General features: G+C 44.6%; 1 protein-coding gene across 1 annotated transcript in view; it reads right to left on the bottom strand.

Moving 5' to 3' along the window:
* egln1a (egl-9 family hypoxia-inducible factor 1a) overlaps positions 1-12,705 on the bottom strand; it is a 28,583-nt gene extending 15,878 nt beyond the window's left edge. Inside the window, 3 exon segments of the mRNA XM_080782327.1 lie at positions 12,216-12,334; positions 12,337-12,459; positions 12,462-12,705. Of these exon segments, the coding sequence (XP_080638453.1) occupies positions 12,216-12,334; positions 12,337-12,459; positions 12,462-12,633 (414 nt within the window). The 5' untranslated portion in view covers positions 12,634-12,705.
* Between the last annotated feature and the right edge of the window lie 6 nt (positions 12,706-12,711).

Below are 12,711 nucleotides of genomic sequence, written 5' to 3'. Positions count from 1 at the left end.
GTGTTTTGGTACGAACTATATATGTGCTCACTGCTCACTCACGCTGATACACGCAACCACAGAACATGTCCCAAACGCTGAGGCTCTGACGCTCTGTGTGTGCATCGCCTTGTCCACATCTCTCTCTAGTATAAATAGCTGATCTGCAAGCTCACAACACATTGCAGCCGCGAGTCCATGACACGTTATGAACTTGTAGATCTGCTATTTTCTGCATGCAGAAACTTGCAGGATATGAAACGTTTGCCTTCACTATAAAAGCGTATCAGCTTTAAAGATCCTAACACCTCAAATGGATCCATTTCGTTTACACTTGTACACACTCCTTAAAGTTAAATTAATTAACATATTTTACTCTTACTCTGTGCATGAATCCTGACAATGCTGATCCCTTTCCTATAAATTATACCATTTCACATTATAAAGGCTTTGCTATCACTTATAATAAGAGCTGCAGAATATTCCTTCCCTTCCCATAAATAACTACCAATTATGCAGGAAATACCGGCGGGATGAATTCATACATAGGCCTGGGTTTAATCAACAACCATCAGCACTATATTTTCCTCAATGGAAGATAAGAGAGGCGTCAGAAGCCTGGAGGATTTCCTTTGACCTCTGACCTTTCTCCCCGTCTGTGCCTCCTTTCCTCTTGCTTATAGTGTGTCCTTCCGCGTTCCTTGGTGGCCCTCATTAGGAGGCTGACCCCGCTATAGCCACGCCATGTGTTTACATTCCAAAGAACCCGCTTTAGAGGCCAACTGGCATTCACACAGCGGAGAGTTAACAGAATGAATGAATGAATGAGGGCAATGACAGAGAGAGAGAGATAGAGAGAGAACAGGAAGAGCAAAGCATACTTTTTAGGTGACAATGAGTCCCAGAGAATGTTAGTTTTTGCAGGAGGCTAAGTTGTAAAGCCCCCCCGTCTAGAAATGCTTCTGTTCCAGACATTGGGTCAGGATGTGAAAGTGAAAGCTTTCTCAGCGATGGGATGCATTACTTAGTTTGCCAGGGATGGAATGGACAACAAACGCAAGCACAATAGAGCCGTAGCCTGGACTCCCCTGCAAGAGCCTCCTAGAATCTGCAGTTGTGTTGATGAACATACAACTGTTTTTTGCTCAGTTTATGAAGTTAATCTTCACGTTTTAGTGTCTTGCTTTGTACGAAGAATGTACGTTTTGTACATGATATATTGCGTCAGCTATACGTTTAAGAGGTATAATTGACAGATAATTTCCCAACGTCGCATCGCAAATGTGAAGCTATTGACATGTGTCGGCAATAAGAACTGGTAGTAAAATGTTACGCTATGAAGCAATTGTTTAAATCAGGCAAATTATAATTTTATCTATAAAATGTGAGCAAAAATGAGCAAGACTCACAGTGGCGACATTTGTTTCACAAGCTGGTCCATGTTTTGTCAGGCTGCATGGAGACTCTACTGACATACTGATGTACTGAATAATACAGTAGGCGGGCTATAGACCGGATCTAATCGCTGAGCAATGAATTGAATAGAAACCAGGTTTTTCTGAAGGTGACGCAAGGTTAGCTACGCTGAGTGAGACTTGCGCTAAAAGACACAGGCCAGGATCATTGCGTTTCACTTCGTGCCATGATACGAACAAACTTGTAGTATTTTTATAAAATCATGAAAATTTGTACAAATCTTTGAATATATATTCTTCTTTTAAAGCGAAACTTTTTAACTAATATATTTGCTTTTTTGGGCGCCCCTAGAACAAAATATTTTGAGATGCGGGTCCGCGGCCAAATACATCATTTTGGGGGTCCTTTTTGTTTGAGAATCACGGATATAGAAACATACGTATTTCATAAAACTGTTTGTGGAATTAGAAGACATTAGGAAGAATCGGCGTTGGGGTGTAACGATATACAGCAACTGCATCGATGCATCGATTTAAATTTCACCGATCCAACTATGTCGATATACAAACATAATCATATCGTTCTGCAATGCAAATAATCAATTTCATCAATACTAAGTACATGCATTTGGCGATTTTAAGAATAAAAAAGGAGAAAGAGGGGTTAAATTACTTTTCCATTCCATATCGCTACACTTGGGTCTATCGACAAATGTGTGTAATCTGTCACTCTGTGTTCATGAGGTGCAAGTTTGTCCAAACTAGTCCTTCCTTTCAAATATATGGCGCCACCCTATGGATGAAAATGGAAATGCTTTGGGCTCTCCGTTGATTAAACCACCCTCGACATGTGAATACAATTTGGGGTGGATTGGACAGTCTGTTCGTGATTCGTGTCATTTTGTTTGTAAAACAGGCCCCTCCCGCTAACTTTGGAAGCCGGTTACAGGCGAACGATATGGACTATGGAAATTCTGCCTGTGGTGTTTTTATCAGAAAGGTCCAGAGATCATGTGTACCGATATCTGTGAGATTTGCACAAAAGCTGTAGGTGGAAGAGCAAAAAGTGTGTTTTGAAGAGAAGTCAAAATGGTGGAAAATCTATCCTGATGCAAATGGGCGTGGCCTACATGTGGAGATGCGTCATGACCCAAGGAATGCAGGGAAAGTGATATTTTGATTGTACGACCTACGGTGCAAGAGTTATAAAGCAAAATGAAAAGTGGGCTGTTATAGCACCACCATGAGGCTGACTGATGTAATTATTTATTACATACATTTTTATAATTATTATGAACCTCCCTGTAACTGTAGCTCCGACGGTTTCTGAGAGAAAAAGGACTTGATGTGAGTTTTCGAGAGAAATAATATTATGGTCAATGCCTGTGTGAAAAGTCAGAGTGATTTGGTGCATCCAGTGAGGAGCTACGAGTCTACGACAGCGTTACAGACATTGAGTCAGTGAATTATAGTTAGATGTGTTCAAATACAATGTTTACTTATTTATATCCATAATAAAGTGTTCCTTTAAAAAACCTGCACTGTCCACACATTTTCTTTGCCAAATAGTTACTGTATCGATTTTAAATCATTGAAATCGTCATGAATGAACCAATAAAGTCCATGTATTTAATTGTGTGAGTTGTTAAACTGTATCGTTAGAAGCTGCTGAAGCTGGGCATATTGCTAAAAGAATTGAACTGTACCAACCTAAATCTATAAAATCATAAACATCCTCAACCTGTGCTGACAGGCCATTTTGCCCTCTAGACATTTCTGACAGTAATGTAATGTCATCAGTTCAAATTTGGTAAGCATATTGAATTATTGATGTAGCATTGAATGTGGGAAGGACAAAGGGAAAGCTCTGAGGGCACTGCTTAACGGAAAAGATGCTTATCCAAACATGAGTAGAAACAGTGGGGACAGAGAGAGACCGTACACAGGCAGTGTTGGGGAGTGTGGGAAACGTGACAGTGTGAGCCCGGCCTGGTATAGCTTGCTGTTTTATCAGTAAGATAGGGAGGGATGCAGCCAACCGAGGAACTCCCTGTGTAAATTATTGACCTAGTTTATTCTTTTCTTTTGACAGACATGACAAAGAAACAATAGAAAGATACAGTCTGTACTGTTACTGTACTGTACATCACAGGAGAAATACACAGACACGGGTCGGCAAGGTAACACCGGTAAGATTCTAGTACAGGCCGGGTATTTTAACCCATTTAGGTCCGACGTCAAAAAAAGAAAACTTTTGCTCTGAAAGAATATATATTCAAAGATTTGTGCCGCATTTTTACGATTTTTCAAAAATAGCAGACCTACAAGCTCATATCTGCTATTTTTCAATAGCTAAAGTACAACATAATGCTTAGTTAAAACACCAAAAGGGGTTCAAATCTGTGCAATTTGAAACACTGAAAATAATATATATCACGTTATTATAAAACAAAAAGATAAAACAATAAAGTGCACATGAGTGGGCTGCTAAAAGGCATCCTATGAAATCACAGCTTACAACTGAGATCCACACAGATAAAAAGATGGCCTCTGGTTTCCTGTCTTCGATTGGTTAAGTGTAAAGAAGGAAGAAACTATGGAAATCACTTGGGACAAGGAGGCTTATTTACAACCCAAGAGGTGTGTTTCATCTTATAGAGGGTATGACATCATCCTCAAACCAGGAGGTTATGCGGGGGGTACAACAGCTCCTGACTGGGAGGTGAGACAGTAGGGTAACAACAGCTCCTGACTGGGAGGTGAGACAGTAGGGTAACAACAGCTCCTGACTGGGAGGTGAGACAGTAGGGTAACAACAGCTCCTGACTGGGAGGTGAGACAGTAGGGTACAACAGCTCCTGACTGGGAGGTGAGACAGTAGGGTAACAACAGCTCCTCACTGGGAGGTGAGACAGTAGGGTACAACAGCTCCTCACTGGGAGGTGAGACAGTAGGGTACAACAGCTCCTGACTGGGAGGTGAGACAGTAGGGTAACAACAGCTCCTGACTGGGAGGTGAGACAGTAGGGTAACAACAGCTCCTGACTGGGAGGTGAGACAGTAGGGTACAACAGCTCCTGACTGGGAGGTGAGACAGTAGGGTACAACAGCTCCTCACTGGGAGGTGAGACAGTAGGGTACAACAGCTCCTGACTGGGAGGTGAGACAGTAGGGTAACAACAGCTCCTGACTGGGAGGTGAGACAGTAGGGTAACAACAGCTCCTGACTGGGAGGTGAGACAGTAGGGTACAACAGCTCCTGACTGGGAGGTGAGACAGTAGGGTAACAACAGCTCCTGACTGGGAGGTGAGACAGTAGGGTACAACAGCTCCTGACTGGGAGGTGAGACAGTAGGGTAACAACAGCTCCTGACTGGGAGGTGAGACAGTATAGGGTACAACAGCTCCTCACTGGGAGGTGAGACAGTAGGGTAACAACAGCTCCTGACTGGGAGGTGAGACAGTAGGGTACAACAGGACTGGGAGGTGAGACAGTAGGGTACAACAGCTCCTGACTGGGAGGTGAGACAGTAGGGTAACAACAGCTCCTGACTGGGAGGTGAGACAGTAGGGTAACAACAGCTCCTGACTGGGAGGTGAGACAGTAGGGTACAACAGCTCCTGACTGGGAGGTGAGACAGTAGGGTACAACAGCTCCTGACTGGGAGGTGAGACAGTAGGGTAACAACAGCTCCTGACTGGGAGGTGAGACAGTAGGGTAACAACAGCTCCTGACTGGGAGGTGAGACAGTAGGGTAACAACAGCTCCTGACTGGGAGGTGAGACAGTAGGGTAACAACAGCTCCTCACTGGGAGGTGAGACAGTAGGGTAACAACAGCTCCTGACTGGGAGGTGAGACAGTAGGGTACAACAGCTCCTGACTGGGAGGTGAGACAGTAGGGTACAACAGCTCCTGACTGGGAGGTGAGACAGTAGGGTACAACAGCTCCTGGCTGGGAGGTGAGACAGTAGGGTAACAACAGCTCCTGACTGGGAGGTGAGACAGTAGGGTAACAACAGCTCCTGACTGGGAGGTGAGACAGTAGGGTAACAACAGCTCCTGACTGGGAGGTGAGACAGTAGGGTAACAACAGCTCCTCACTGGGAGGTGAGACAGTAGGGTAACAACAGCTCCTCACTGGGAGGTGAGACAGTAGGGTAACAACAGCTCCTCACTGGGAGGTGAGACAGTAGGGTAACAACAGCTCCTGACTGGGAGGTGAGACAGTAGGGTAACAACAGCTCCTCACTGGGAGGTGAGACAGTAGGGTACAACAGCTCCTCACTGGGAGGTGAGACAGTAGGGTAACAACAGCTCCTGACTGGGAGGTGAGACAGTAGGGTAACAACAGCTCCTGACTGGGAGGTGAGACAGTAGGGTACAACAGCTCCTGACTGGGAGGTGAGACAGTAGGGTACAACAGCTCCTGACTGGGAGGTGAGACAGTAGGGTACAACAGCTCCTGACTGGGAGGTGAGACAGTAGGGTAACAACAGCTCCTGACTGGGAGGTGAGACAGTAGGGTACAACAGCTCCTGACTGGGAGGTGAGACAGTAGGGTACAACAGCTCCTGACTGGGAGGTGAGACAGTAGGGTACAACAGCTCCTCACTGGGAGGTGAGACAGTAGGGTAACAACAGCTCCTGACTGGGAGGTGAGACAGTAGGGTACAACAGCTCCTGACTGGGAGGTGAGACAGTAGGGTAACAACAGCTCCTGACTGGGAGGTGAGACAGTAGGGTACAACAGCAGTGACAACACACAGACAGTAGTGTACAGGGAGGAATTCATTGGCATAACAAAATACAATTGGCTACTCTAATGATTAAGATAATTGTTGCAAAAATAAGGCAGCCATGTGGCACAAGTCATGTGCATGCCAGGGTCTTGCTACAGTACAGACAGATCAGAGGCCCGGTGTACAGTACCGCTACAACACTGCCTCATTAATAAAAAGGAGACAAAGACAACAAGCTCATTAAGCGTGCGTCACATCAAACGTTGTTGTCTTGTCTCTAGTCTACCACAGAGAGTGAGGTCAAGTGAAGTCGGAAGATCAGTTGTTTTGGGTGAAAGTTGTGAAAAGGTTGCTGAATGCGTGTAGCTCTCTGGTCTCAACTCACTGCACAGTCCACTGGTAAAGGTGCCAATAGAAGTACGTATGCGCGTGACATCATCATTAACCCATTCTGACCTGAGATCAGATTCATACGAGGTTTCCACTGGACACACACTGGTCTGATTAAACCAGGAAGTTATGCAGGAATGCCCACTGAGTGGCAAAAAACTACTTTCTGGCCTTGACAGCCCATACATCCAGACAGAAAAGTCCTATCCGATTGCATTAAACAACGTTAAACTAATTTTGCCTGTCGCTTTGCCACTCCATTTGCCATTCACTTTATGCATGCGCATACCCCTCAATAATTTAATAAAGCTTGACATTCGCTTAACGAGAAATACGTGAACATGATGCCTGCAGGCTTCGCTGCGGTGCGGGGCTTGTTGCAGCATCGATACTGTACAATCACATGAATCACAAATCACTGTCAGAAACTGACACGCCATAGCAGCAGGGGACTTACAGGACAGAAACATGGCTGGATGTTAAACGCATTGCCTACTGACTGTGTATTTATAGTATCGCTCTCATGTAATGTTGTTGATTAGTTAAAACGATAAATACCACCACTGTACGTGCCTGCAGCACAGTGCACACACACACACATCCATCATATCAATTTGCTTCAGCTATTGAGTAATATCTAGACTATTAACAAACAGCTGGAAGGAATTCACAAGCTTTGTGCGCTGTCAAGTGACAAGTCATCCAGTCATCAAACATCATCATCATAATTTTTAACCCATTTTGGGCGGGCGGGAACCCCTTTTGGTGTTAGCATTATGTTATGCTTTAGCTATTGAAAAATAGAAGATCTACAAGCTCATAGGAGTTGTTACGAGCTTGTAGGTCTGCTATTTTTGAAAAATCAAAGAACGACTGACATAGAAACATAGCCTTTTCAGAAAACTGTCAGGATGTAGAAGACATTTTTTTAATCAGATTTTAGGTCAGAATGGGTTTTAATAGATAACATAGTCAATCTATGCTGTATCCAACTATCCATTCATTGTCCCATCAGTGTGTTGGAGAATGAGCACTAGTCTTATACGACAGTGAAAACAAAGTGAAAGGTTTACTATATCGTTGCTGTCGGGAGGAAACCTCATATTCATAACTACATTTTTAAGGTTTTTGATAAATCAGTGCTATTGATTGAACACCCTTTACGTCTGTGTGTTGTTTAGAAAGTATTGAACCAATGGAAAGTAGTAAAAAACGGGGACCGCGCGTAACATTTTCTGGAGTTTCACACAAACACACACGCACACACCTGTGTGTCTATGTACCGCCATTACCACCTTCATTGCGACGAAAGTGCCCCGACCGTGTCCTTGCAAGGCTAAACAGTCATCCAGAGAGCTCTGCCACACACACACCACTGCTATCAACGGATGACAACGAACAGCGCTGTCTCCGTTGTCGAGCAACACACTACAACCGACGGCCTTGTACACACCGCACACACACACACACACACACACTCTGTCATCGATGCTTTCCGACACTCGTGACGTCAGGAAAGTGTGTGAGGGCCTTAAAATCACAGTCACTGATATACTATTACTTAACGATCAGTGATAGTATAGTTTCAGACCCATGCAACAATCACGCTTCAAGTTCAAAACGTTGCCACATATAATGCTGGTGGTGTTGATTGAGTTTGGCCTTGATATTGTGGCCTTGAAGGATTCTAACGTTGGGTTTGGCAGCATGAAGCACTGCATGTAGAATTACAATTATTTCACTGGCTGCTCATGCTACCTACCTGTAGTATTGTTTGTTATAATCGGATCGCCCATGGCTGTGTACTTGATATGTATTGTGTACTGCCTGAACTGTAGCATACTTTATGGTTAGACTATGAGAGACATCTCAGACAGCAAGGTCAGCCTTGCTGCAGTTAGCGGTTGTTATGTCTCATGTGTTGTCACGTCATAGGGATCCAGCTCTATATGTTCCTGTGTGTGTAATAAACTTTGTGAACCTTTAGCGTGATACTGTCTCGTGTCGCGTTATTGTTCTCCCGGGCCCGCCGCCGCTGTCGGCGTACCAAAGGAATACTTCAACCGGATTGTCACACACCACCCAGCCGGCACACACTACCTGTCTGTCAAACCAGACGAGTGTCCAGTACTTAGAGTTCTTGTGCTCGCATAAATCACCCTGGCGGAACCTTGAAGGGTAATTGTTTTTGTCACTTTGTAAGTGTGCAGTAAGCGGTTGCTTTAGGCAGGTATTCTCTGTCTATCTCAGGCGTTGGCTACACTATGCCCTCATCCTGATTCTGCTGTCTTCTCTACAGCTGCAGTCAGTCAAAACAGGAGAGCTCTTTCTCAAGGCCGCACATGGAACGTGGCCAGGGACGGCCTGGAGAACCATGGTTCCATCAGTAAACAGAGGGACAGTCAGTCATATGCTGGAATTTAGTAGAACGTAAAACAAATTTTTGACTCGACTATTGCCATTATAGCAGTCATTTTACTACTGACCCACTGTTCTTCTTATTGTGCCCACTGCGACAGACATATTTATAAGACAAACACAATTGCATGTCACATGTATGTCACAGTGATTCACAGACTGTACAATTACATACCAATTAAGATTCTCTGGATAATAGAGAGTATGTGTGCGTGACATCATCATCAAACCCGGAAGTTACGCAGGAATGCCTATTGAGTGGCAAAAAACTACTTTCTGCCTTGACAGCCCATATACATCCAAACATAAAAGTCCTATCTGATTGCATTAAACAATGTTAAACTCACTTTGCCTGTTGCTTTGCCACTCGATCATGTGCCATTCACTTTAAGCATGCATACCCTCTATTAAGATTCTCTGGACAATTAAGCATACGGTTTTATATGTTTTGAACATGCAAATTGCAATCATTTTTAAGAGCATTTTGGGAGGTCTGCTGTGACACCAAATAGCTTCTGGTCTATCAGTATCCGCAAGACTGTGTTATTTAGTTTGTATTAAAAAATAAATAAAAGTGTGTGCCTTGCATTGCATAAGACGTTAACGTTACTTGTAAGAATCGACTGAATCCTACAGCCATAATTGCATACTACAGTGGCTTGTTGTAGCAGTCAGGGAGCTGTCATCACATGACTGACTTCCTCTTGCATGCACTTCTACTTACATGATTCTATAAAATGTAGGTCAAATGTCAGTTTCCTTAAGAAAGCAGAAATCTCTCCGACTAGAGACACCTGCCAGTAAAGTGATGTCATTGACACTGTTATGTTAGCTATGCTAATATCACCCCCCTCTTCACTAGGATTGGGCACCTTGTTGTCATAAGAGAACATTTTGAAACGAGCTAAAACAATATTTTCACACTTGAACCTAATGACTATGATGTACACCAGTGGTTCCCAAACTGTGGTGCGCCGTGCGCACCCCTTGTGGTGTGCGAGTGCCTTCTAGGGGGTGCGCTACATGAAAAGGTGGTGCTATGGATTTATTTTATATTATGCCAATATATGGCAAGTATGCAGATATAGCATATGCTGCTTATACAGTATATGCCATATTCAGGTTCATATATGTGCATGTGTGTGTATATATATATTATATAGGAAATATATAGCTTATGCAATTAATATTTCCATGGGGGGGGGGGGGGTGTGTCAGCTAGGTCAGGAGGTAACGGGGATGCATGGCCAAAAGGATTTGGGAACCGCTGATGTATTGTACAGTACAACTTGATGGGGATCATCTCAGGACATCGTCTAACATCTTGTAATATTATATTTCATGCCAACTACTACTTTATGCTAGAGCTGCACGAGATGGAATGGAAAATGGGCTGGGAGTGACTCCAGACACCAGATGGCTTTCAGTTCCATCCCAGGCACCCCCCTGAGTGAGAGTCCTTGAGCAAGGACACTGTGATTGATAATGATATCAATCACAATATAGCTAGACTACTGCCTTTATTATTGTTCCACTACAGACATGTTGAAAGTGTCTGTGTTGTTGTTACACAGGGTCTTCTCATTTCCTATTATTCTGGGATGAATATTGTGTTCTTCTCCTCATCACTTGACCATGACCTAAAGATACATTTAAAAAAAGTGTGCTAGTGCCTGCCTGATATCAGAGAAAGAAATACACGCTGGGAACGGATATGTATCAGTATCGACCGATACTCAAGGCTGCCGTATCGTTACAGAGTTATTGAGTACCGATAACTTATCGGTATCGAAAGTGAAACATCTCGGTCTGTCTGCATGCGTGTGTGTGTGTGATCTTGCACGTAACTTGAGAACCGTTTGCCTCACCCACTTCAAATTCGACACGTGCGTTCCAAACCACCACAGGGAGTGCAGTGCCCGGCCTCAAGTCTGTGGGACACACAGGCTCTGTCCCTCACCCGTGTCCCCTCACCTGTGCAATTTCCAGCCTCTGCCTCAGCCAATTGAGTGCCATGGCAACCCCACACATGCCAATTGATTACTTAACCAGTCCACTTTTCACAGTCAGTTTGCACATCAGACACAGGCAGACAGACAGATACAGACTAGATCTCCATATACACTTATACAGTGATGCAAATAGCCTGCATCCTTAGACTCACTAAATTGAGAAAGGATGCAATCATGTCACCCTCCGGGGGTCCTGGGATGCAATACTGTACTCCAACGTCGTTGAAGTAGGACTCGATAGACCTATCTATCGAGTCTATCGATAGGTCCCAGGGATAGACCTGGGACCTCTCTATTAGACCACCCCTGGGTCCCCCGACCCATTACATTGAAAACTTATTTACTTCACTGCTTATACAGTATGGGCACAAAGGGGACACAGACACATAGTTAAAACGGGTGCTATGACATGACAACAGGTCATTAGGTTCCCAAGTTGCATCGCTCTGAAGTAGGCGGTGGCCGACAGGCACGTACAGGTGCTATGACAAGTGCTTTGACAAGTTTGACAACAGGTTATTATTAGGTTCCCAAGTTGCATCGTTCTGGCCGGTGGCCAGGCACGTACAGGTCTAGTCTAAACTAATCTGTGGTGTCAAGACACAGAACACCTATGCTCCCTGACTGTGAACACGAAGACTACTCTGACCCCGACCGTCTTGTCTTGCATGTCTCCCCTGTCTCTGCCTTTGGTTGCCTGTCTCCCTCGACGTATTTGAATGCCCAAAATAAATGTTTCAACTCAAACAAACCTATGCTACACTCAGTGGGACTTCAGCTGAATAAATAAAGATCAAATAAACTACTGAGCAATTTATTAAAATAATATGAAGGAAATCTGTTGAATATGGCAATTATCAAGACATGCTAAATGTGTCTGAAAGTATTCTGAAAATATAAGTATTTTATTTATTAGTCAAATGAATTAAAGTCTGGCTTTTTAAGTGTCGTGAAAGCAGGAATATATATCCGCCTGTCAGTGTCAGCTGTAATGTATGGACAGGACACCGCCTCTAGTCTAGACCCCCTGGCTGTGGTGGGCATGTGTAACAGCAACGTCAGTGAACACAAGATGCCTTGTGGGAAGCACAGCACAGCGCTGACTCATAGCATTGGTCACACATGGACTTGTGGCCGGCCGGAGAGCACCTATTGTTCTGACCGCCCGGTCAGACTAATATATAAATAAAAAGGTTTAGCCTATAAGTCGAATAATGCTAATCGGTTTCTAGGAAGAGTTTTGTGCTGCACACTACTTACTTTCGTCCTTCCATTTATTGTGTAGTTTCCCAGTTTACCGTTACAATGTCTGACCAGGTCGTCCATACGACTCATTAGGAAGCGGATCTTCTCGCAGCTTGGCTCCCGCCCTTCTATCACGTTATTTTGTCCCCTCGAATGTCTTTTGTGGAGTCGCTTTTTTGGCTGACGAGCAGGCCGTCCGTGAACTTGCCAGCTTTATGCAGGGCCTTCACGTCGTCTAAAATAGACTTCCCCGTCTCTAATCCAGAAAGTTGTCCACAACACAGATGCCATGCTTGGCCATGCACGGGGCAATATATTCCACGGCAAGTTTCTGAGCGGATGGTCTGGTCTCCCCGTTGGGCTTGCAATTGTCACCCGCCGCCCCTTTGTCGCCACCCCGTAGGGATTCCGCGTTCGTAATAAACCCTTTCATTCTCTCGCCACTCGGCGACGCGCTGTCCGGAGTGTCCGCCGGCCGAGCCGGGGCGACGTGCTGCTCGCAGGGCTCCTC

This window comes from Protomyctophum bolini, assembly GCF_963924005.1.
Source record: "Protomyctophum bolini genome assembly, chromosome: 14".
Lineage (NCBI taxonomy): Eukaryota > Metazoa > Chordata > Actinopteri > Myctophiformes > Myctophidae > Protomyctophum > Protomyctophum bolini.
This window is presented reverse-complemented; position numbering and strand designations above follow the sequence as displayed.